Source organism: Humulus lupulus, chromosome 3 (assembly GCF_963169125.1).
Source record: "Humulus lupulus chromosome 3, drHumLupu1.1, whole genome shotgun sequence".
NCBI lineage: Eukaryota > Viridiplantae > Streptophyta > Magnoliopsida > Rosales > Cannabaceae > Humulus > Humulus lupulus.
This window is the reverse complement of record NC_084795.1, coordinates 280,451,666-280,477,736: the sequence shown is the minus strand read 5'-3', so window position 1 is coordinate 280,477,736 and position 26,071 is coordinate 280,451,666. Positions and strand designations below refer to the sequence as shown.

At 32.0% G+C, this 26,071-nt stretch overlaps 4 protein-coding genes across 4 annotated transcripts; 2 read left to right on the top strand and 2 right to left on the bottom strand.

The window, feature by feature from the left end:
- On the bottom strand, positions 1–1,484 carry LOC133825783 (polygalacturonase-like). Its single transcript, XM_062258685.1, has 3 exons — positions 928–1,484; positions 321–839; positions 1–225 (listed from the first exon to the last, which is right to left on the bottom strand). Exons 1-3 carry the CDS (start codon positions 1,384–1,386, stop codon positions 1–3), a joined length of 1,203 nt encoding a protein of 400 aa, XP_062114669.1. The 5' UTR covers positions 1,387–1,484.
- Positions 1,485–10,367: 8,883 nt separating this feature from the next.
- On the top strand, positions 10,368–11,747 carry LOC133825782 (polygalacturonase-like). Its single transcript, XM_062258684.1, has 3 exons — positions 10,368–10,826; positions 10,914–11,432; positions 11,523–11,747. The coding sequence occupies exons 1-3, from the start codon at positions 10,368–10,370 to the stop codon at positions 11,745–11,747; spliced, it is 1,203 nt and encodes a 400-aa protein (XP_062114668.1).
- Positions 11,748–16,676: 4,929 nt separating this feature from the next.
- On the top strand, positions 16,677–18,064 carry LOC133821691 (polygalacturonase-like). The gene is made up of 3 exons (XM_062253851.1): positions 16,677–17,115; positions 17,210–17,728; positions 17,840–18,064. Exons 1-3 carry the CDS (start codon positions 16,678–16,680, stop codon positions 18,062–18,064), a joined length of 1,182 nt encoding a protein of 393 aa, XP_062109835.1. The 5' UTR covers position 16,677.
- A 497-nt stretch (positions 18,065–18,561) lies between these two features.
- On the bottom strand, positions 18,562–22,456 carry LOC133824630 (3-isopropylmalate dehydrogenase 2, chloroplastic-like). Its single transcript, XM_062257582.1, has 12 exons — positions 22,310–22,456; positions 21,255–21,515; positions 20,878–21,007; positions 20,681–20,792; positions 20,438–20,513; positions 20,231–20,319; positions 19,958–20,044; positions 19,666–19,782; positions 19,455–19,562; positions 19,299–19,352; positions 19,060–19,212; positions 18,562–18,900 (listed from the first exon to the last, which is right to left on the bottom strand). The coding sequence occupies exons 2-12, from the start codon at positions 21,466–21,468 to the stop codon at positions 18,826–18,828; spliced, it is 1,215 nt and encodes a 404-aa protein (XP_062113566.1). The 5' UTR covers positions 21,469–21,515; positions 22,310–22,456; the 3' UTR covers positions 18,562–18,825.
- Between the last annotated feature and the right edge of the window lie 3,615 nt (positions 22,457–26,071).

Genomic DNA, 26,071 nt, shown 5'->3' with positions numbered 1-26,071 from the left:
TCAGGTTGATAAGCAACTATGTGGAAGAACGGTGCCGAAAGACATTCCAATTGCATTGGCACAGAGGGATTGAGCTGGTTTGTTCTGCAAAGTCAAGTTGACATCTTCCAATCTAATCCCACTGCATGGATTCCCAGTGCTACAATCGAACTTCATTGCAACTGTCGTTGCTGATGTTCCTTTGATGTTTTGATAAGTTATGTCGTCGATCTTTATACCAGACACCTATAATATATATATTATAACATACAGCAGCTTATTAATAAAATTCTAATACATAGCACAATCGTACTATCTATGGTAGTCTTAGTAATATTTACCTGAGTTGGGCAATTGACTTTGCCTGGGCAGTAGTTTTGGTCAATTATGATTGGATTTTGGACGTTTCTCATGACGATGTTCGAGAAGTGAACACCCTGGACGAAGCCGTTGCTGGGCTTGGCCCAGGATTTGATCCTAATTCCATTCTGAGTGCCTGTGAAAACAGCTTGCTTCACGGTCACATTTTGGACTCCCTCCTCATCCATGTCCTTAGCCAGGCTCCCGATGCTGATGCCGTGACCAGGACCACACGCCATGCGTTCGATCCAGAGATTCTGAGTGCCAGGGCCGATGGAAACGCAGTCGTCCCCAGTTCCTACAGAGGAGTTGGAGATGACAACATTTTTGGAGAGCTGAACGTGGATGCCGTCCGTGTTGGGACTGTCACCGTGGGCAATGATTCTGACTCCTCTCATCTCAACATTCTCACAATGATTTATCACAATGTGGAACATTTGGCTGTTCAACGACGTCAGTCCGGTGATTTTGATATCCTTGGAGTATGTAATGCTCAGTGTCTGCATGCAAATAGTATATATGTGAGTAAGTAGTGATTAAACAACTTAACTTTCTCTACTTATCAATTTCTAAGAAATAATTACGCACCGTGGCTCCACTGGGACATGAGTTGGCTGGATTGGCCTTACAAGCCCACAAGGCAGGGCCTCTGGCATCAAGCGCACCACCGACAATAGAAACGCCGCTGACACTTTGGAAGTTAAGCCAGTTCTCAGCTCCGCCCAACACTCGGTAGTCCGACGGGGCGACGAGGGTGCCGTCTATCCGGAAGGTGATATGAGGGCTTTTGCAGGGACCCTTGAAGGCCAGTGGGCGAAGCAGATACCTGCCTCTGGGGACGTATATGAGGGCGGCGTCTGTAGAGGCACATGCAGCGTCCCATGCACGCAGGAATGCCTCGGTGGAGTCTGTAAGGCCATTGGGTTTAGCCCCAAACCCCATCAATACATTGTAAGATGTAGTTGTCGTTGCAGAACCTGAGGATATTAACATGATCAGTGGGCAAAGAATGAAGCTCATCATGAAAGAAATGTTACTGGAAGCCATGTATATATGATTATAGTTCGTAATTGTTAATATGATTTTAGATATGTAGATGTAGAGAGTAGTAGTGTGGTTTAGAATGATATGTGTATGTGTGTATTTATATATAGCGATGGAGCGTGTTGTTGTTTGATTAGGATTGAATGGAAGTGTGTTTGCCAAATTGCTACAAATGCATGTACCATCTCATCTCCCCAATGAAGAAAGCTCAGCCGTTTCATAATTAATTTGTTATAATATAAAAATTGAAGTTTACGGTTAATTATTTTTAATGCCATATATATTTGGCTGCGCTACCTTATCAAAATTTTTGCTTAGTCAACTAATTAATATTATTGGTTTTGTTTATATATTATATTAGTTGTTCTATTTTTGTTCCTATTTCACATTTTAAGTTTTACAGGATCCCTATAATTATTTAGCGATAATCTATAATATTATTCAGACTGGATAATAAATTATACAAATAACATTATCTCAACTACTTAAAATGTTGGGCATCAATAATACTCAGTATATATACGTGATTAATAATTCATGTATTATTGGCTCAATGTTGTATTAATTATATTGTGGAAACATTATCCACTTATTTGACCATATATAACGTACAATATACATATTAGATATATATTTATCATATATATATATGTGCAGTGCAGGTACAATAATTAAATTATAAAATAATAGGTGTATGCATATATTTCTCCAATTACTAATTATTATATGAATTACTTGATTTATTTTTATGGTAATTAATTAATAATAATGGGCAGACGATTAGATATGATTGGAAAGCCTAAGACACATGCATGTACACATACAGAAAAGACTTTGAAGATTTGGTTATGTGTGTGTGTTGTAATCTGAGAGTTTACGCAGAAGACTTATTCATATATATTATATTTTAAATCTTTTTTATTCTTACCGATATTATATTTAAAATGTCTTTATTGATATTATATTCTAACTGATTGGTTTATTGCCGCTATTTTTTTTTAATGAAAGTTCGGTGTGTTTCGTATGCAACTAATATAATTTCAACAATTCATATTACCAGAAGAAATAATAGTATTTTAATATAAGAAAAATTAAATGAGTTGTTAGTACTATATTAATTTGACACATTATGAGACAATAATCTAAGAGGGATCTTGATATATATTTTTTTGTACCATAATCTTCATTTGTGAAATGGTGTGCATTTCAAATCTTTTTTATATGCACATCTTAATACACCATGACTACTAGTTTGGTACATATTTAATTGATAACTTTCCACAAGCAGGTGACATACTATTATTGGTGCAATCTAATATCAGGTTTCATATATTTGAATTTAATAAGTATTGTGAGGTATGCTAACCAACTATAGGATATCACCTTTGACACCTTAATGTACCAAATAACAATACTATTTTATTTACTATTCAAGCAACTGGAAATAATTAGAGATCTCAATGGGATGGGTGCCACGTACGCACATAAACACACCGCGTGGAGTAACATACCGGGCAAACTCGATGGGAGGAGAAGAAAAAAAATCTGCTCTCCCTAATTTTCTGTCCCCTCCATGTCCCACCAATTATTTTAAGACACCTCATTAATTTATAGTATTAGTATAGTTGGAAAGAGAGAAAGATGTAAATCAATTTAAATATATGTTAAATAAATGAATGAGTTGTCATAAAATAATTGGTGGGACATGGAGGAGTCAGGAAATTGGGGACATCAAATTTTTTTTTTCGAGAGGAGGGACGGAGCTGCTTATATGCATAGGGTGGCCTTGGCCCCGCTCAATTTTTAATTTTTTTAAAACATTTTAGGTACTTTTTTTATGTTTCTTTCTCATTTTTCTTTAAATTAAAATTTTTTCTTTACATTTGGCCCCCATTGTTTTGATTTTCTACCTCCGTCATTAGCAGGTAACCCGGCCCACCTAGTCAAATCGTTGTTGATTAAATATTTTAATTTAAAACCTTATTATTATTATTATAGTAAACTACTCCAACTTTGTAAGTCTAATTGTTATTGTAAATATGAAAAATTCTAGAAGTTGTTATATGGTGGTTTGGACTAGAGAAGGAGCTCCTTAGAGAAAAGCGTACGTACCTCAAGTTCATATGAAAAGAATTCTCCTTGCTTCTTGAAGAAAGTTTGCACAAGCTAGTAGAGGCCTAAAGAATTGAAGTTGAAGTAAGGACCTATGGCCTGAACCTCAGAGCTAGATTCGCTACCTGAAGTTTGGAGCTAGAACCTGGAGGTGACACCTATGGCTGGCTGGTACATTGGGCTCAAACCTAGAATTGGGACCTGGGAAGCTGACACCTTGGGGCTGGCACCCGGACATGGAGCTAACACTTAGAGCTGAACCCGTGGTTTCCCAGCTGGGAACCAATTGTGGGAAGAACAAACAAATGTGGTTTAAGGAAAAATGTTATAAGGTGCTTTATGAGCCTAACCTATAACATATTTTTACTTCGCCATGTTACTAAGTTAACCCCAAAAAACGAGCAATAGCCTGAGGTAGATCTTATTGCTTCCAGCAAAATCTGCATCTCGGTAGGCTTAAATTTGTAGATATTTCCGTGATTTAAACATGAGTCATTTCCCAGGTGTTCCCATTAGATGCCTTAGAATCTTTTAATTAGCTTAAATAATGATTCAATCCAGGTAAATGTATAAACTGACTCACTATATTCATTGAGAATGCTATGTCTGGCCATGTGTGAGATAGGTAAATCATTCTCCCAACTAGTCTTTGATAACGCTCCTGATCATTTACATTCTTTGCTTTTGTGGGTTGCAACTTAACATTTGGTTCAATTGGTGTTTCAATATGCTTACAACCTAGCATACCTGTCTCATTAAATAGATCAAGTGCATACTTATGGTGATTTCCAAAGATACCTCCTTTGGACTTAGAAAATTCAATTCCAAGAAAATATTTTAATGTACTGAATTCTTTGATCTCAAATTCCCCGCCTAGTCTCTGTTTCAACTTCTCTAGTTCACAATGATCATTTCCAATTAACATAATATCATCCACATACACAATTAAAATGATCACTTTCCCTTCCTTTGGATTTTTATAGAACATCATATAATCTACTTGACTCTGAGTGTATACATGATGTTTTATAACTTTACTAAAGCGCTCAAACCAAGTAATAGGGGATTGATTGAGCCCATACAAGGGATCCGTTTGCATACCTTCCCAACTTCAAAGCTTTTTTCGAAACCAGGTGGAGGACACTCATAAACACTTCATCTTCTAGATCTCCATTAATGATAGAATTTTTTACATCTAATTGATATAAAGGCCAATTGGAATTTACTGCAAAGAACACTCAAATTGAATTTATTTTTGCTATTTAAGGGGGGGGTTTCCATCCTACAGTTTTACTCTACAATCTCCCAACTACCATTATTTTTCAAGGCATTCATTTCCTCAAAAACTGCCAATTTCCAACTCGATTCATCTAATGTGTCCTGTATACTTCTAGGTACAACAAGATCTGAAATATTTGTAATAAATGCTCTGTAGGTTTTGGACAGATGGTTGTTAGAAATGTATTTGACAATGAGATGTTTAATGCAGGTAGCAATTCCTTTTCTTAAAGAAATAAGGAGATTAAGATCTGATTCAAAGATTTCTGGGGCTAATTCAAAAATAGGTTTAGGTCCAAGGTTATCAGTATTAGTTTGTGATGGAAGGTTTGGTTCAGTAATATTTAGAGATAAAGTAGGAATAAGATAAGAATTACCTAGAATATTTGGAAGAACGTCGCCTAGGGCTTCCGTTTGACCATGCGCCGAGATGACTAGTTGAACTTTATTTATTCCAGTGATATTTTTTCTAGAGTAAACAACAGGCTCAAGATTGTTACAATTTTTAATCAATCGTAGCATTTCTTTTTCTGACATTCCAATTTCAGATTCACATTTAGTAGGCTGAGTTTCTTTAAGAGGAATAAGCTCATCAAGTATTGTATTAGGCAAATGTTCAATAATTTCCCAAAATTTTGGCTCCACTAATTTCTCCCCTTAAAGTAAATTTTTGGTAAAATATGAAGTATTTCGATAAAAGAAACATTCATAGTTGTATGAAAAACTTTGGTAATGGGATTAAAACACTTAGCATTGCCTTTAAATATAGCACACTTCAAACTCGATCCAAATTTGGATCAAGATATATAGCACACTTAGCTAAAAGTTGTGTCAAATTTGGCACAGGCTAAAAGTTGATCCAAATTTTGATCAAAATATAGTATGACGAAAATTTGGATCACCATTAAATATTCACTTTTTTATTTACCTTTTTTCCATTACTTATTATTTTATTATATATTTTGATATCTTATTTATTATTGGTATTAAATGTTCATTTTTTGTTTACTTTTTTGCCATTATTTATTATTTTTTTATTACTTAATTTTGGTATCTTATTTATTATTAGAATTAAATTTAGATTTCTTCACATTACTTTTGCATCTATGTGCATTGGAGTATAATTATAAAAGTTGTGTCAAATATGTCATTTATTAAACTCATTGTGCAAAATTTAGCACTATTTTTGCATCTTCCATTGGAGATAATCTTATAACCTTTTTTTTTTTTATTAGAAGTATATACCTTAGAAAAACACATTTTTCAGCTCTTTGTTCTAACTTTGAGTATGACATCTCCTCAGAAGTATATATTTAGGAATATTTATATAAAACATCATAGCTCTAGCTACTTCTAACAAGTATTTATTTTTCCGTTCAACTATATGCCTCTTTATCATTCTACCCCACTAGTTACCATTACAATCCTCTAATTACCTCTTTATCCTTAAATACTGTATTCGCTAGCAAATGACTAATAAATAATATGATCATAAATTTGAGCTCAAAATCATTCAGATAGATCCGTAATCAACATTTAAATGAATTATTATTCAATCTCTTTTGTGAAGAAGAAGGCTTGAATTCCTTATATAAATCATGCTCCCTATTATGATATATAATTTGATCAATTATGTGCAAGCGTACATAGTCACAAAACAAAAGTAATAAAATTGATATAAATATTCAAGTTCGTCTCCACTACAAAGATTGCAAATTAAAACTAAATACACAAATTAATTACCAAATAATTGCAAAAGTAACCAAAATTAAATTTTTTTGATTCTTGTAAACTAAAAATACTTGAGATCAATTAAAAATGCTCAAAAATAAACTAAAATGCCAATCTAAAAGTGAGAGAGATTCAATTTGGCGATGTGGACTTGAATTATTAAATTTCTCTACATCAAGTGACTAAAACAGTTTGTTGTAGCAAAATTCTCAAAGTTAACAAGAATCCAAAATAAGTTCATAGAACTTTCTCAAATCCTATGGTATTAATTCTTTCACCTAATATTCCTATGTCAATCAAGTTTAAGAATTCAATTTTAAGCTTCAATTCACAATTGTTACACAAAAAAATAACACATTCCTATGTTATTCACAAATAACTAACAAGATTACCAACTTGTGTCATTCAAGTTCATCCATTATATTCAAACTTTCCACCACAAATATAACTTGACGCGAAAAATTTGGGTGACACGATTTTAAAGTGGAAATAGTTCAAGGGAAAATTACCTATTTATTCTAATTTTGTTATTAAATATATTTCTACATGTATAATTTCAAAAAGCTAGTAATTAGAACGTTGCACTTATCTCTCAAACTTTTCATAATTAATTATTTATAAGTTGAAATTATATTTTTTCTTAAAATTATTTTGCCTATATAAAAAGGTAATATATTTTTAATTTATTTTTGTTAATAACTTTTACATTAATTTTATAAAATTTCTAGTGTTATAGCAAGATTTAAAAACAGGGTGCCTTACTGGGATCTAAGAGATGACATGGCTTACAACTCATTACATGAATGGTAAAAGTTAGGTCACTTAGGACGCACGAAGGATAACTATGTATATATATATATATATATAAATATATATTTATAGGCTATTTAAGATTTTTACCCCTGAACTATTACCACTACCGTATCGTGCCCCCTAATTTTTTCAGGCCGTTAAAAATTCCCCCTGAAATATTCACAGTAATGTAAAGAAGAACTTCCGTTAACTTTCAACACATGTGGCTAACAGAAATTTGACGTGGCTCTTTACATACTAATGTGTCTTGGCCACGTCAGCGCCATGTGTGTAATTTTAAATTAAATTTTTTAAAAATCTATTATCTTATTAAAAATTAATGAATTAAATATTAAAAAATACAATTAATAAATTAAACCATTTTTTATATATTAAAAAATGTAAAACCAGATTTAAAAAAACAATTAAAAAATTAAAATCTAATTTTCACATTTATAACTAAAACTACATAATGAGAAAAAATAAAAAATAAATGAATTCTATTTAATTTAATTGTTTTTAAATATGGTTTTTATATTTTTTAATGTATAAAAAATGCTTTAATTTATTAATTGTATTTTTTAATATTTAATTCATTAATTTTTAATAAGATAATAAATTTTTAAAAATTTTAATTTAAAATTACACACATGGCGCTGATGTGGCCAAGACACATCAGCATGTAAAGAGCCACGTTAGATTTCTATTAGCCACATGTGTTGAAAGTTAACGGAAGTCCTTCTTTACATTACTGTGAATATTTCGGGGGAATTTTTAACGGCCTGAAAAAATTAGGGGGCACGATACGGTAATGGTAATAGTTCGGGGGGTAAAATTCCTAAATAGCCTATATATATATGGGAATTCTCCTATAGGGGCTTCACTTTAAGCCCTACCGGTAGGGTTCTCAGTGTTTACAACCCGTGAATAGTTTTCGGAGCGATCTTTTTTTATGACCGTGTATATTGTAGCTATTTAGAGCATCCTACAAATTTTCAAAAAATTCTGAATAGTTTACAGTACCGAAAACTATCATGTTGTTGCACGCGTGACTAATTTTTTTTATGCGCGTGGAAAACAACATGTTTGAACCTAGTTTTCGGTACTGTAAACTATTCGAAATTTTCTGAAAGTTTGCAGGATGTTCTAAATAGCTACAATATACACGGTCATAAAAAAAAAGTCACGCTAAAAATTGTTTACGGGTCGAAAAACACTGAGATCCCTACCGGTAGGACTTAAAGTAAAGCCCCTATAAAAAAATTGTCCTATATTTATATATATATATATTCATAATATTTGTTTTTTACTTTGTTCATTTGTAAATTCTTAATATTTGATATTACGAATTGTATGATACATGAAAAGTTAATAAATGCTCTTGTGGCCATCAAAGGCGATATGGTCGTAATCTAATCCTTATTATATAATATTGTAGTATTAACTTAATTAATTGGAATTATTAATCTAAAATGAAACTATTATAAAAAAAAAAAAAGTACGTCCTTGCTAGGATTATCCAGAGTCGTTGCTAGAAGTAGTAAGATTTTGAAACTTTAAGACTTTGTTTCGATCTTGAATTTTAATAATGAAAAATTTCATGAGGGAAAATAGATTAGAAAAAATAGAAGCAAATGTTTTCCATAAATTTGATAAGAGATTTTTTTTAATATTTTTTTTTAGATATTTTACAATTGTTGTAAATTTAAAAAAATATTATACTACATTTAAGTTTTAATTTTTTTAGAAAAAGAATTTTTAATTTATTAATTCATTTCAAATGAGACCTCTCACGTTTTAAATTCCTCTTAAAATTCAAGGTCTAAACAAGGTGGCCTAGAGGTTTTTCCTGTACCGAATTATGAACGACAACCTATATGTGGTTAATATATATAACTAGTTTAAATTAAGAATTTTTTTTTCTAATCTAGAACTAGAACTAGATTTTAGTGACGAAAAAGAGGGATTTAGCAATGACCACTAATTCTTATAGTGAACTTAGTTTAAATTATTTACATGCATCGTAATTACTCATCTTCAATCAAATGGATATGACTACATATGGCGATATATGAACTTATATTATTCAAGCACTTCAATAATACATAATAATAAGAAGTTTAATAAATGAAATATATGTTATAAAATTAAAATGCACACACGATTGCACAAAAATGAAGATTACGTGGTACAGAGATGAAATAATAGTAAACAAACATAACATTTGATTTAATATGAATAAGTCTAAAAAGAAATTTAAAATATATGATCAGTAACAATAAAAAAGATTTAAAATATAATTAATATCAACAAGAGACTTCAGCGTAAAATCGCATACAAAAGCAAATAATTGAGCTAAATATATCAAGATAGTCTTTTTCTGAATAATCATATAACTGTCTACGCGTTATAATTATTAGAAAATAAATTATGTTGTTCATTCATTCCTATACACGGAGAAATATATATATGATATGATAAAAATCTATATTATGGTGTACGTTATATATATCCAAATAACCGGATACATAATGTTCCTGCAATAATTGATTTAATATTTAACAAATAATATATGAATTAATTAATACTGGTTGTATTGTATCATCATATATAATTTTAATTGTTAATGAACAACAAAGCAATCGGGTGGACATGAGAAATGGCACTGCCACGTCCTAATTATATAATTATAATAACTTTATCATTAACTTTATCTATATAATAACATATAAATATATATATATATACATATTTTGTATACATGAACAAAACCAATATTAATTGAAGAAGAAAAGATATTTCAGGTAGCGCAGCCAAATATCGCATTAGCAAGTTAGCGCAATTAATTATATTGTAAACTTAATTTTTATATTATATAATAACAATATTATTTCATTAATACCATATATACTACTACTACTTATTCCTTCAACCCTAATCAAACCACAACATAGTCGCTATATAAATATCCACACATATACATCATTCTAAACCACACTACTCTCTACATCTACATCTACATCTAAAGCCATATTAATTAGCAATTACGAACAAAGTACCATCATATATACATGGCTTCCAGTATCATTTTCGTGATGAGCTTCATTCTTTGCCCACTGATCATGTTCATATCCTCAGCTTCTGCAAGTACATCAACTGCATCTTACAATGTATTGATGGGGTTTGGGGCTAAACCCAATGGCCTCACAGACTCCACCGAGGCATTCCTACGTGCATGGGACGCTGCATGTGCCTCTACAGACGCCGCCCTCATATACGTCCCCAAAGGCAGGTTTCTGCTTAGGCCACTGGCCTTCAAGGGTCCCTGCAAAAGCCCCCATATCACCTTCCGGATAGACGGCACCCTCGTCGCCCCGTCGGACTACCGAGTGTTGGGCGGAGCCGAGAACTGGCTTAACTTTCAAGGGGTCAGCGGCGTTTCTATTGTCGGTGGTGCGCTTGATGCCGGAGGCCCTGCCTTGTGGGCTTGTAAGGCCAATCCAGCCAACTCATGCCCCAGTGGAGCCACGGTACGTAACTATTTCTTAGAAACTAAGTAGAGAGAAAGTTAAGTTGTTTAATCACTACTTACTCACATATATACTATTTGCATGCAGACACTGAGCATTACATACTCCAAGGATATCAAAATCACCGGACTGACGTCGTTGAACAGCCAAATGTTCCACATTGTGATAAACCATTGTGAGAATGTGGAGATGAGAGGAGTCAGAATCATTGCCCACGGTGACAGTCCCAACACCGACGGCATCCACGTTCAGCTCTCCAAAAATGTTGTCATCTTCAACTCCTCTGTAGGAACTGGGGACGATTGCGTTTCCATCGGCCCTGGCACTCAGAATCTCTGGATCGAACGCATGGCGTGTGGTCCTGGTCATGGCATCAGCATCGGGAGCCTGGCTAAGGACATGGATGAGGAGGGAGTCCAAAATGTGACTGTGAAGCAAGCTGTTTTCACAGGCACTCAGAATGGAATTAGGATCAAATCGTGGGCCAAGCCCAGCACAGGCTTCGTCCAGGGTGTTCACTTCTCCAACATCGTCATGAGAAACGTCCAAAATCCAATCATAATTGACCAAAACTACTGCCCAAGCCACGTCGATTGCCCAACTCAAGTAATTATATTAAAACTACAACTAGCTTTACTACTATTAAGTACTTCATAATATTAAGTTGTTTGATCATGTATATTATATATTTTATAGGTGTCTGGTATAAAAATCAACGACATAAGTTACCGAAACATCAGAGGAACATCTGCAACAACAGTAGCAACGAAGTTCGATTGTAGCTCTAGAAATCCATGCAGTGGAATCAGATTGGAGAATGTCAACTTGACTTTCCAAAACAAACCAGCTCAATCCCTCTGCGCCAATGCCAAGGGAATGTCTTTTGGCACCGTTCTACCAGATAGTTGCTTATCAACCTGATTTCATAATTAATTTAGTTATTTGTATAATTAATTTATATTTCATTAATTATTTGTTGTATATCCTCCATTCATTTTTCTTTTAAAAACACACTGTATTTTCTCCTACTTATATATTTGTCCATTCATGTACTTAAGCAAATATATGCATAAATTATTGATTAAATATCTGTTTTGTTGAATGACAATTTAGACTCTTTATTTGTAAAATAAAATAAAATAATATACTAAGTTTGATTTTAGTCAAATTTTTTTATATATATAATCAAAATTCTCTCAAGTTTTATTAATTAATCAATTAATTGATTAATTAAAAAAACTATTTTAACCCTAAATCTAATCAAAATTAATCTTAAATCTAAAATAAAAAACAAAATAAAACCAATCCTAAACCAAAAATAAATACAAAATTTAAACCTTTTTCATTTTCCCTTCATTCATCCCTAAATTTTTCCAAAATCGTGTTAGATCATCTATAATTAATAATCTTAAAACATAAACTTTCCAAATTAAAAATAACAAATTCAAAGTTCATGAACACAGAACCTAGAAACTCATAACATCAACAAAAATCAAAATCACAATATCAACAAATCTATGAACTCAAAACCAACAAATCCTGCCCAAAAATTCAATTTCAAGGGAGATGAACAAATCCTGTAACTCAATCACTCTGCGCCAATGCCAAGGGAATGTCTTTTGGCACAGTTCTACCAGATAGTTGCTTATCAACCTGATTTCATAATTAATTTAGTTATTTGTATAATTAATTTATATTTCATTAATTATTTGTTGTATATCATCCATTCTTTTTTTCTTTTAAAAGCATATTGTATTTTCCCCTACTTATATATTTGTCCATTCATGTACTTAAGCAAATATATGCATAAATTATCGATTGTATATCTGTTTTGTTAAATGACAATTTAGACTTTTTATTTTGCAAAATAGAATAAAATAATATCCTGAGTTCAATTTTAGTCGAATTTTTTTTTATATATAACCAAAATTCCCTCATGTTTTATTAATTGAATAATTAAAAATATATTTTGAAATAAAAAATTAATTAAATTGTTTTTAAATAAAAATTAATTAAAAAAACTATTTTAACCCTAAATCTAACCAAAATTAATCTTAAATCTAAAATAAAAAACAAAATAAAACCAATCCTAAACCAAAAATAAATACAAAATTTAAACCTTTTTCATTTTCCCTTCATTCATCCCTAAATTTTTCCAAAATCGTGTTAGATCATCTATAATTAATAATCTTAAAACATAAACTTTCCAAATTAAAAATAACAAATTCAAAGTTCATGAACACAGAACCTAGAAACTCATAACATCAACAAAAATCAAAATCACAATATCAACAAATCTATGAACTCAAAACCAACAAATCCTGCCCAAAAATTCAATTTCAAGGGAGATGAACAAATCCTGTAACTGCCCAAAAAGTCAATTTCAAGGGAGACAAAGTGCTTGAAAATCAAGCATACAAAATTGGATAACTTCCCAAAAAGTCAATTTCGGGTAACTGCCCAAAAATTGAAGTAATTTTCGTGTAAGGTAAAGATGAGATTTCCCAGATTCATTTCTAGAGTGTTCTAGAATATTATAATCAAAATTGAAAGGAAAAATAAATTTTGGATTGCAAAAGAAGCCCAACGCAAACTGGACTTTTTGGACCTATACATTCGTGCCCGCAATATGCGAGCACACACAAGTCGCATGCAGTTTTGCTCCACCCACAATGATTTGCATCTCTCCTGTTCGTGCAAGAGAGAGATGTTGGGGTTTTATGCCCTAATTAAAACTCAATTTTTTTGTAATCTCATTTTATTATCAATAAAAGAATATAAATTATTTTTTGACTTGGTCAATCACTTTGCTCACATGTTTTATTTTCATGATTATTTGTTTAATATAAACTTCTATTAAATCCTGAGCATATAGCTAATCGTATTTATAGTGACGTAATCACAATAGAATATAAATATGATTATATGTTCAAAATAAGTTAGTCCTAAGATTAGTCAGTGCATAGGATTTACACTGACTTGTCAATCTACGATATGATCTACTTACACATTGTTGTGTTATGTTCTTTCCAGAACATTAACAAAGTAGATAAGATCGGATGTATTGATTACATCGGACAAGATCGATATTAACAGTTGATAAGATAAGTAAACATACCGTTATTATCTATTCTAGTCATATCATATAGTTGACCATATGTCAATTCAATCTCAATTCTGAGTGGTTAGTATTCTAACTGATTGTATTATTTGAGTTCTTTGACTTGTTCGTTACCAGCTTACCCTACGGACTAGCCCATACTTACATCTTGGGAACTCGGTAGTATAATTGAGTGAGAGTGTTAATCATAGATATGAACATCTATATCTTCTGATGAAGAAGTGAAATGATGGTTTCCTTTTAGTTTGGTTCAAGGTGTTAAATGATAGAGATCTCATTTCAGTAATTAAATTAGTTTACTAAAATATCATTTACAAGGAACTAAGTGTTTTAAGGATAAAATACAATGAGGGATAAAACGGTATTTTAGTCTCATCTCATTGTAGACCATTTATAGAGGATTGAGTGACAATTATGGTTGTAACAATGGATAATTAATAGCGTATCTATTTTTGTTATAGAGCGTTCGTTGAATTCAAGAGTGCAATTCCGAGTCTTTAGTGGAGTCACGAGGAATTAATAAGTTAGTAAATTTATTTGTTAGATTTATGATAACTTATTGGATCTTGATTTCATAGGCCCATGGTCCCCATTGTACCTTGGATAAAATCATCTAGATAGTTTCAATTAATTGATTTAATTATCAATTAGAATTATCAAAATTGACCACGTCAATTTTGGATAGTTTCACAAAGTTATGTAATTTTGAGAAGAATAGATAAATTATGGTAGATTTATTAATTAAGATAAATTGGTATCTAAATTAATAAATAATTTTAAATCAAGGTTCAAATAATAAATAATTAATTTGATAAATGATTTAAATAATTATTTAATTAATTAAATTAATATAAAATAATACAGGTCTTGATTTTAAGTCCAATGGGCTTATAATAAAATGAGAAATTTTACGGGTCTAAAGTCCATGATAATTTTGACCTAGGGCTGTTAATTGACTATTATTTTATTGATTTTTAATTAAATTAAATGTCATAATTGAGTCTATAAAATGAGTGCTAAGTGAGAGATGAAAATATAAGTTCAGAAGTCAAAAACATAAGTTTCTGATAGTTTTTTAGATTATCTCTAAATACAAAACATTTTCTATGCCTCTTAGCTATTTTCTCTTCTTCTCTCTGTATCAATATCATGTGTTGAGAATCGCCCACTATAGTCTAGGTGATTCTAAGGATACTTTGGAAGGTTGTGAAGAAAATTGAAGATCGGTTCAGTTTCTTAATAACACTTTGTGACAGAAATGATACAATAGTTAGAGAAAACTGAAGGAATAACTCATTCATTCCGCTGTGTATACTGTAAGTATTCATATCATTGTTTCTCTTTGAATTCAATTTTAGAAACATATTCTAGGTTATCTCATATTAATTTGTTTAATATTAGATCTACATGAAAATAAATAAAGATCATGTATAAGTTTTTCCCACAAGAGATTCATTGCTTATCAACTTACCATATATTATACATAGGGTTTGCAAATAAAGGGTGTTGATTTATAATTATTAGAAATATAGGGTACCAAATTTGTATTTTGATAAAAACAAAGGAAGCAAATAAGTACCTATTTATTACTCTAGTAACAAGGTGTTAAATTAAAACATTTATTAAATAATAAAGCTAATTCTTTTTATATTAATTTAACACGATTTGATTGGGTGAGGTGGGTTACCCGCTATCCCATCGGGTTTGCCCCATTCCGCCCCATGTATTAAACCGGTTGTGTTAATTTGCTAAGCCGGGTTGATTTTGACTTCCCTAATTTCAGAAGTTAATGAATTAAATACATATATATGTTACAAATCTAGTAGTCATATCAAGAAAAGTATATATTAAGACATGCATATAATATTAATAAAGACATTTAAATATAATATCAGTAAGAATGAAAAGGTTTAAATATAATATCAATAAGTCTTTTGCGTAAACTCTCAGATTACAACATACACTCATAACCTAAATCTTCTTCAAGTCTTTAATTTGTGTACGTGTACATGCATGTCCTTGCGCTTTCCAATCATATTATTGTCTGAGCATTATTATTAATTAGTACAAAAAAAAAATCATGGAATTAATAATTAGTAATTGGAAAAATATATATGTATAATATTGTACGTTATATTTGGTCAAATAAGCGGATAATGTTTCCACAATAAAATTAATACAATATTGACAAAATAATATATGAATTTATTAATCAAGTATTTGTATCATCATATATATAAATTTGTTAACAAATAGTAATTAAAGCAATCGGCTGATAGCTCCCAAATAGCACAAACTAATATATAAACAAAACCAATATATAAATATTAAAAAATTTGATAAGGTAGCGCAGCCAAATATATATGGCATTATTAGCAAGTTAGCGACTAAATATAATCGTAAACTTCAATTTTTATATTATAACAAATTTATTATGAAACGGCTGAGCTTTCTTTCATTTGGGAGATGAGATGGTACATGCATTTATATAGCAATTTGGCAAACATTTCCATTCAATCCTAATCAAACCACAACACGCTCCATCGCTATATAAATACACACACACACACACACACACACACACATATATATATATATATATCATTCTAATTCTAAACCACACTACTCTCTACATCTACATCTACATCTAAAACCATATTAGCAATTACGAACTATAACAAATTACCATCATATATTATATACATGGCTTCCAGTAACATTTCTTTCATGATGAGCTTCATTCTTTGTCTTTGCCCACTGATCATGTTGATATCGTCAGCTGCTGCAACGACAACTACATCTTACAATGTATTGACGGGGTTTGGGGCGAAACCCAATGGCCTTACAGACTCCACCGAGGCATTCCTTCGTGCATGGGACGCTGCATGTGCCTCTACATACGCTGCCCTCATATACGTCCCCAAAGGCAGGTATCTGCTTCGCCCACTGGCCTTCAAGGGTCCCTGCAAATGCCCCCATATCACCTTCCGAATAGACGGCACCCTCGTCGCCCCACCGGACTACCGAGTGTTGGGCGGAGCTGAGAATTGGCTTAACTTCCAAAGTGTCAGCGACGTTTCTATTGTCGGTGGTGCGCTTGATGCCAGAGGCCCTGCCTTGTGGGCTTGTAAGGCCAATCCAGCCAACTCATGTCCCAGTGGAGCCACGGTACGTAATTATTTCTTAGAAACTATAAGTAGAGAGAAAGTTATAATAAGTTGTTTAATCACTACGTACTCACATATATACTATTTGCATGCAGACACTAAGCATTACATACTCCAAGGATATCAAAATCACCGGACTGATGTCGATGAACAGCCAAATGTTCCACATTGTGATAAACCATTGTGAGAATGTGGAGATGAGAGGAGTCAGAATCATTGCCCACGGCGACAGTCCCAACACCGACGGCATCCACGTTCAGCTCTCCAAAGATGTTGTCATCTCCAACTCCTCTGTAGGAACTGGGGATGATTGCGTTTCCATCGGCCCTGGCACTCAGAATCTCTGGATCGAACGCATGGCGTGTGGTCCTGGTCACGGCATCAGCATCGGGAGCCTGGCCAAGGACATGGATGAGGAGGGAGTCCAACATGTGACTGTGAATCAAGCTGTTTTCACAGGCACTCAGAATGGAATTAGGATCAAATCGTGGGCCAAGCCGAGCAAGGGCTTCGTCCAGGGTGTTCACTTCTCGAACATCATCATGAGAAACGTCCAAAATCCAATCATAATTGACCAAAACTACTGCCCAGGCAAAGTCAATTGCCCAACTCAGGTAAATATTACTAAGACTACTATAGATGGTACGATTATGCTATGTATTAGAACTTTATAGTAATCAGCTGTTGTATGTTATAATATATATATATATATATATAATTAATAGGTGTCTGGTATAAAGATCGACAACATAACTTATCAAAACATCAAAGGAACATCAGCAACGACAGTAGCAATGAAGTTCGATTGTAGCACAGGGAATCCATGCAGTGGGATCAGATTGGAAGATGTCAACTTGACTTTGCAGAACAAACCAGCTCAATCCCTCTGTGCCAATGCAATTGGAATGTCTTTCGGCACGGTTCTACCTCATAGTTGCTTATCAACCTGACCTGACCTGACCTGACCTGATAATATATATTTCCTTTTGTATAATTGATTTCATTTCTTCATTAATTATTTGCTGTATATCACCCATTCTTTTTTTCTTTAAGAAAACATGCATGTTTGTCCTACTTATATACATATATATATATATATCATGTATAAATTTCTATATATGTAATTAAGCCAAATAAAAGCAGTCATTCCTTATTGACGGATCATCGTTGATTATTATTCAAAACAGACAATTTTTTTTTCTTTACATTTCCATGGATGCATATATATGACATTGTCAGGCCATTTAGGATTTGAAAATATATATAAAGGAATGAGAAACGAAAAAGATTAACCATAAATGTTAAAAACATTTTCATTAATTTTATAAAAATTCTTATGTTATAGCAAGGTTTTTCTAAATCTTGGTGTCTTGGATCGGTTATGTTAAAATAGTGTCAATGTAGAAGATATTTGTGAACATAAGACATGTTTGTTATGGTCATCATATGCAAATTCAACAAAATCTAAACTTTATAATATTTTACATAGTCAAATTTCCAACTTTCTCAACAAACTATTCCGAAGAAACAAGGATAGATAGAAGAGAAGATAATCAGGCATGCCATAGCATGAACAGGACTCTCTAATGACTTGTTCTCCAACAAAAATCATGCTGAATGAAATTCGAGTGTCCTTTGGCTGATCACCAAACCAAGACTTTCTCGTTCATGACTCTCAACTATATTGGTGCAAAACTAGATTCACACTAGTTCATACAACAGCTGGAACTTGTGATTCTACTGATTTTAATACCTCTTCACCCATTTCTTTGCATCCTACCAGTTTCTGAATAGACAAATAATAACAGTTAACGAGTGTTCAAATCTGAAAAAAGGGACACATTACTGAAAATTAAAAACTGTTAGGTTAGGTTAGGTTAAGGCTAAAGTAGAAACTAAGACAATCAAATCTCAAACTTAACGTTAAATATAAAAAGGTACTCACAGTTCCAGATGAATAAATATCACCGGTTCGGAAACCCCTGTCTAGTGCGTCTAGAACAGCGGCCTCAATTCTCTTTGCGGCATTTTCTTCTCCTAGACCATACCTCAAAAGCATTGCAGCGCTGAGCACTGTTGCTAATGGGTTCGCCTTATCCTGGAAACAAAACCATGGTGTTATAGATCAAAAGACATGTAACTTCAAGAGATGGAAATGTTCTGCACAGAGCAGGCTAAACTAACCTGTCCAGCAATATCAGGAGCAGAACCGTGTATAGGTTCAAAAACACCAGGTCCCTGTAATCATGAAGAATTTTGATAAAGTCATACGAAAAAAAAAGTCAAAATTTCCTCCTGGATCAAAACCTTAAAAAAATAAAAATAACAATGATCCCTTACCGATTCCCCAAGACTAGCTGATGGAAGCATCCCAATACTTCCAGTAATCATTGAAGCCTCATCAGATAGGATATCACCAAATATGTTGTTTGTTACCATTGTATCAAACTGCAATTATTCCATAGCAAAACATCACATTAAACTTTTATAAGCCCAAAAAATAATGAAGAGAAGCATAACCCCAGCGAGTTTATGTAAGACAAAGAAAAACCTGTTTTGGATAGCGAACTAGCTGCATTGCAGCATTATCAACATACATGTGTGAGAGTTCAACATCAGGATACTCTGAGGAAATTGCTGTGACTCTTTTTCTCCAAAGCATTGAAGCCTAGAGAAATCATTAAACATACAAAAAAAAAAAATCAATGGCTAAGTACAACAATGGCAGTTTCGATTCAAAGTCAAATTTATGAAAAACCAAGTTTAAATCTTTCTAAAAGAACACAATTATACTAATTTTGTGTAATAAATGAAGAAAAAATGTTCTGTTAATCTAAGAGTACCTCCAACACATTTGCTTTATCAACAGAGCAAAGCTTCCCCTGCCTCTTCCGAGCAGTCTCAAATGCAACACGAGCAATGCGATCAATCTAGCAACCATATTATGTCGCATTAAAATATAACCATGCCCGACTCAATACAACTTAAAAGCCACACATGCACGCGGGAAGACATGGAAAAATTATGTACACAAAAATAAAGGTTCATAACTCAATACAACTTAAAAGCCACACATGCACGCGGGAAGCAATAAGAAAAGAAAACTGCAAAATTACCTCATAGCCTGCATACACCTCAGTATTAAATCCAGTCTCCTCACCATTTTCATCTTTGCCAAAACCCCTTGGCTTTCCAAAATATATACCTATATAGTTTAGCAGAAAACTATAATGAAATAAATAATCCATCCATAAAAAAAAAATTACAAACAGAACAAAAATCAAGCTATGAATGCAGTCCAAACATGCAAATTGCATGCTAACCTCCAGTAAGCTCCCTTACAACCATTATGTCAACACCTTCAGCCACCTCTTTTTTCAAAGTTGAAGCATCCACCAACTGAAAAAGTAAATAACTTAAGCTGCTAAGCTTTCTTCAATGTCATAAGGAAAAAATAATACCAAAACGGTATATAAGAAAAGCACTATTACATGTTTTCTTCAAGGAGAAAGGTACTATAAATGTACTATACATGTTTTACAGTGAAGAAAGAAAAAGGATTTCACCTGAGGTAAAACAGTTGCTGGCCTCAAATTTGCAAAAACATTAAGGCCTGCCCTAAGCTGAAGTAATCCAGTCTCTGGTTTCAAATGTTTTTCATTTGCATCCCATTTGTACCTTTTTTTAAAAAAAAATACCATATTAATTAACAAACCATACCATTTCAACTCAAAAGGCACACCTAAAAGATAAAAGAAATTACCCTCCAATTGCTCCAAGAAGAACTGCATCGGATTGTTTTGCCATTGAAAGAGTTTCTTCTGGTAATGGAACACCGGTCAAATCCAAGGCAACTCCACCCATAGGCATTTCTTGGAAACTCAGATCAATCCCTAAATAGGAAAGAGAAAAAATATTTAGAAATATACATTATGTTCCAAATGTCCCAAAATTATCAACGAAGAAAAAAGACTAAGACTTTCGATTCTTTCAAGCAAATGCAAATGTAAATGTGGGCACATGATCCCAATATACAATTTTTTTTCACTAACTTTCCTCCATTTTCTAGGGAACCAAACAGTAGAGAAACTAAACCCAATGAAATTTGAAAGTATAAAAAAAAAAAAAAAAAAAGTGGACCTTCGAGAGCGGCAGTGAGGTTAAGAACTTTTTTAGCAACGGAGATAATTTCAGGGCCGATACCATCTCCGGGGAGCAGAGTGATGGTGTAGCGCTTGGATTGGGAGACTGCGGAGCACATGATCCTAGTCGGCTTAGGAGAGTACCTGGATGCAGAGCTAGGTAGTGCAAGGGGTCTGAAGGTCTTCCCATGGAATTGCAGGGTAGCTGCCATTACAGTGAAGTATGTTGTTTCTCAGCGTCGGGGTTGGCAACTCTAATCTGAACAAAACGATAATTAGTATTCACAGTACAAATTATCCCTAAAACCAAAAAAAATTTGAACAAGTTCAAGTATATCAAACCCCATAAAAAGTAACAAAGTAAAATACAGCCAAGAAAAAGCATATACCCAACAATGTAGCAACCTGCAACCCTCGTAACATACTTGCCATACATACACATATACAAATAAACAAGTAAAATAGTACATAACCGAGCAATAAGAAAAAAGCCATTATTTATATACATACTTATCAACAATCAAAAAATACTAGCACATCTCCTCACAACCCATGAAACTTGAAGATAGCTTCCAAATCTTAGAATCTTACATGTTCAAAAGAGGAGAGGTCGATATGAATTTTTAAATGTCCAATCCAGTAATCCTTAAACTGCCCAATTAAGAAAAAAATATGTCTGGGCCAGTCCAACGATTTGGGGGGTTAGTGGGGTTAACCCGATATTGATTCCAAACAGAGCAAGCAGTACAACACTCATTCAAACGTTGTTCACATTCAGTAAAACACGGTTCTTAATTAAAACGCACATTCAAAGAAAATGATTCCATTTGTTATTTAAATTTCTCAGGGAAAAATATATGGGCTGCGGGTTTTGAAAAATGTCACTTATCAAAAAAAATTGAAACTTTCAATTTCCAAAATCACCGTGATAAGCTTGCTCTCGGAAAAGAAAAATCATACACACCGAGATGAATTCTATTGTTTTGCATTTATACAGAGAAGATTACAGAAGCTTCTTAACAACTTTAAAGCTATTACAAAATGTGTATGTACCTGGTAATGATGAAACCACAAAGCACCGGCGAATATGGCGTGCTGCCGGCGTCAGGGAGAACCGGAGAAGAAGCTTGACACTGCTGCTGGAGAGAGAGACCGAGTAGTTGACTAGGGTTGTTTCACTTTACTTTTATTCAGTTTTTTATTTTTAATTAGTAAAGACACTTTATCATAAAAAATAAAAACTAGTAAAGACACTTGCCATGCCATGGTGGCACGTGCCACCTGTAAGTTTATTTTTTATTTTTGGTTGATTAAAATAAAAAAATATAATAAATAGTTCATCATATATATTATTGGGTGCCGATACATTCTAATTATTCATATCATTATACAAATTTTAAGAAATTCTAATAAATTTATAGTTTCAAAACATAAGATTTAAATAATTCATTGCACACGTGATTATATTTTTTTTTATACACATAAAAAGTAACTAGTTTGAACTCTATTTTCAATACTTTAAATTATTCAGAATTTTTCAAAACTTACAAGATGTTTTAAATAACTACAATATACACATTATATAAAAAAAAAATTGTGGCGAAAATCATCTAGGTATTGAAAACACAAATAGGGTGCACCATACAATTTTTCTACATTATTTAATAAATTATTTAAATGAATAAATGAACATCTAAAAATAAAAATAAAATATATTTACAGCAAAAGTACTTAAGTTGTACTAAAAATTACAGTACCTAAGTTTATTTTTCGATGATAAAAATACCCAAGATTAACTTTTAGTTGCACCGTGGGTACTTATTGTTAACTTTGTCATTAAATGGTAATGCGGTGGATTGATTTAAATTGATATTTATAGTAAAAGTACCTAAGCTGTATCGTAAATATCTCTTAAACTAATCTGACATGTCACCATCTAATCTAATGGCAAAGTTAATGGTAGGTACCTATAGTATATCTAAAAATTAATCTTAAATACTTTCATCATCAAAAAATTAAATTTGAGTATTTAAATATAACTTCCAATACAACTTAAATACTTTCATCACAAATATCTCGTAAAGAAATATGAAGAGATAAACGTTGATGCTTATATTTTGATCCAACAAAAAAAAATTGCTTAAAACTTTCACTATCCACACTTATTATCTAAGGTTTTCTCATAAATATTTTTTTTTTATGTATTTTTACGACCCCTAATTTTTTTTCAATTTTACTAATTAAGTTTTCAAAAATACAATTTTAAAGTATTAAAATTACAAAAATACGGTTTCAACTAGACATTAACCCCATAATAAACATTATTAAAAAAAGCAACTTAAAATCAACTAGACAGCAACCTCATAGCAATACAGTGTTGAAAAAGCAATTACAAATCAATTAGACATCAATTTATTGCATTAATTCAAAATAAACTAAAAAATAACAATAAAGCAACAACGAAAAAAGGCAACAAAAATCAATTAGACATCAATTTACTGCATTAACCCATAACAAATTAACCAAAATCAACATATACCTCAAAACAACTAAACATATACCTCAAATAAACTAAACATATAACCAAAACCAACTTAGAAAAAATTGCCCAAAAAAACAAATTTTTTAAAGAAAATATACTCATGGCATGCCCAGAATAAACTAAAAATATAACCAACATATACTGAAAATAAACAAAATAACATGTATTCAATTAGAAATTAATTACACATCAATCCAAAATATAATTGTGAAAAAACTAAATACATATTCAAAATAAACTAAAATTTAACTGACACAACAACAAAAAATTTAAATATATATATATTAAAAGTACCACATAAATATAAATATCTATAATTTATTGAGATCCAAATAGTCCATTTATCTATTTTGTTACCGTCAAAACTTTAGAAAATATATAAATGTGTAATTATTGGTTAATATGAGGAATTAATCATATCCCACAGTTTAATAACATAAAATAATTCTTTGTTCTTTATTCATATGAGTAAGCTATATTTTTATTTATATATAAATCTAAAGTTTATCTAACATTACAATCTCAACACTTTAGACTTACTTCATGCATGTTGACACGTGCATAAAATAAATGTTATAATATATTTACTAAAACTTTAACTTGTCAACAAAACTCACTGACTACACATAATAAATATTAAAAAAATTAAAGCATTAAATTTGTTAAAAAAAGAACGAAGAGAGTGCTAGCTTCAAATATTGTCTTCTGTAGCAACAAAGTCAAACTCATACAACATACTGATTTTGGATGGCAGCCACCTCGGAGCTCCATGGAAGAAACCATATCAAGTTCCATCTCAAAATTTATTAAGCTTTTAGACCACTATGACAACCACTATCGAGCGATGGGGGAAAAATGTTTTGAATAAGGGGTTTCAGAGTTGGAGTTGGAGTCGGAGTCTCATCGTCCGGAAGACTTGTTCAACTTTGCTCGAGAGAGGATGCCATCCTTTGTTGAAGTTCAGTACGATGAAACTCCAAAAAAATGACAGATACTGTTTTTGAATCTATAGGTGTTGCCAAAAGCATGTACACCATAAAAATGAAAAGAAAACATTTCAATTGCAAATATTTTGAAATCTTCGCCTCCACCCGTTACAATAGATGCCATGAGCTTGAAGTGGACGGTCGAAGGCAAGGGGCACTACTACAAAAATTGCATGAGAAGTCGGCTAAAAATCGATCTATAAACGTTCATAAGTCGGTTTGGAACTGACCTCCCATGCAATGACTTACCATGTAAACACATGGTAGGTCGGTCGACGCCAAACCGACCTATGGTAACTGACATAACATATCGAAACATCAAAGGAACATCTGCAACAACAAAATGTAGCAACAAAGTTTGATTGTAGCTCTAAAACAAAGTGACTCAATCCATCTGCACCAATGCCAAGGGAATGTCTTTTGGCACTTTTCTACCCTATAGTCCGGGGCGGACCCACAGCCTAGGGTGGGCGGCCACCTGAGTGAAAAAAAAAATATAAAATACTTTTAAGAAAATATATGTATTTTAATTAATTGATGTATATATTTTTAATTGAAGTTAATAGTTAACAATTAAGACTTTGGCATAGGGATCAAGCTCATTTATATAAATCATAAAGGCAATAATTCAAATCTCAATGGCCTGATATTTTGAATTAACACAATAAAATGAGTTAAAAGTTGATTTTTTTATTAAGATTTCATTGTATTATGTATATCTTTTATTATTTAGTATCGATTTAAATAATTTGATATTCAATATTTATATATGTCGTAATTAAAGTATCTCAATTTCTTAATATTTTTTTTGCTTATTATGTTATTTTAAAAAAAATCGCCCAATGTTAAAGTTGAATCCCGAGTCCGCCCATGTTAAAGTTGAATCCTAGGTCCGCCACTGCCTATAGAAATAATTGCTTATCAACATAATGATAATTATATATCATTATGTTTCTTTGTATAATTAATTATTTCATTATTTGTTGTACATCATCATCCATTCTTTTTTCTTTATAAACACATTATTTGTTCTGTTCTTTTTCATTACTCTTACAGTCATGGAGAGCTACCATTTTAAAAATATGTTTTTAATTTTATTATATCCATAGTAATAATTATTTTATTTATTTGGTATTAATAATAAAAATTCCTAAAAATAAATTTAAAATCTATTAAATTTAAGGATATACATAGTTAACAAAAAGTAAAATCAAGATATTATTTTGGACTTAATTGAAAAACTAAAATCTAATTATACCTCTTTAAAGAACTTAGAGATACAAGTAG

Excerpts from the sequence above, each read along its gene's own strand:
- LOC133825782 (XM_062258684.1), top strand. The coding sequence starts at position 10,368 with ATGGCTTCCAGTATCATTTTCGTGATGAGCTTCATTCTTTGCCCACTG. Across the intron at positions 10,827-10,913 it reads CATGCCCCAGTGGAGCCACG|ACACTGAGCATTACATACTC; the intron begins GTACGTAACTAT and ends ATTTGCATGCAG. Across the intron at positions 11,433-11,522 it reads ACGTCGATTGCCCAACTCAA|GTGTCTGGTATAAAAATCAA; the intron begins GTAATTATATTA and ends TATATTTTATAG.
- LOC133821691 (XM_062253851.1), top strand. The coding sequence starts at position 16,678 with ATGAGCTTCATTCTTTGTCTTTGCCCACTGATCATGTTGATATCGTCA. Across the intron at positions 17,116-17,209 it reads CATGTCCCAGTGGAGCCACG|ACACTAAGCATTACATACTC; the intron begins GTACGTAATTAT and ends ATTTGCATGCAG. Across the intron at positions 17,729-17,839 it reads AAGTCAATTGCCCAACTCAG|GTGTCTGGTATAAAGATCGA; the intron begins GTAAATATTACT and ends TATAATTAATAG.
- LOC133824630 (XM_062257582.1), bottom strand. The coding sequence starts at position 21,468 with ATGGCAGCTACCCTGCAATTCCATGGGAAGACCTTCAGACCCCTTGCA. Across the intron at positions 21,008-21,254 it reads CCTCACTGCCGCTCTCGAAG|GGATTGATCTGAGTTTCCAA; the intron begins GTCCACTTTTTT and ends TTTCCTATTTAG. Across the intron at positions 18,901-19,059 it reads ATATTTATTCATCTGGAACT|AAACTGGTAGGATGCAAAGA; the intron begins GTGAGTACCTTT and ends TTGTCTATTCAG.
- LOC133825783 (XM_062258685.1), bottom strand. The coding sequence starts at position 1,386 with ATGGCTTCCAGTAACATTTCTTTCATGATGAGCTTCATTCTTTGCCCA. Across the intron at positions 840-927 it reads CATGTCCCAGTGGAGCCACG|ACACTGAGCATTACATACTC; the intron begins GTGCGTAATTAT and ends ATTTGCATGCAG. Across the intron at positions 226-320 it reads AAGTCAATTGCCCAACTCAG|GTGTCTGGTATAAAGATCGA; the intron begins GTAAATATTACT and ends TATATATTATAG.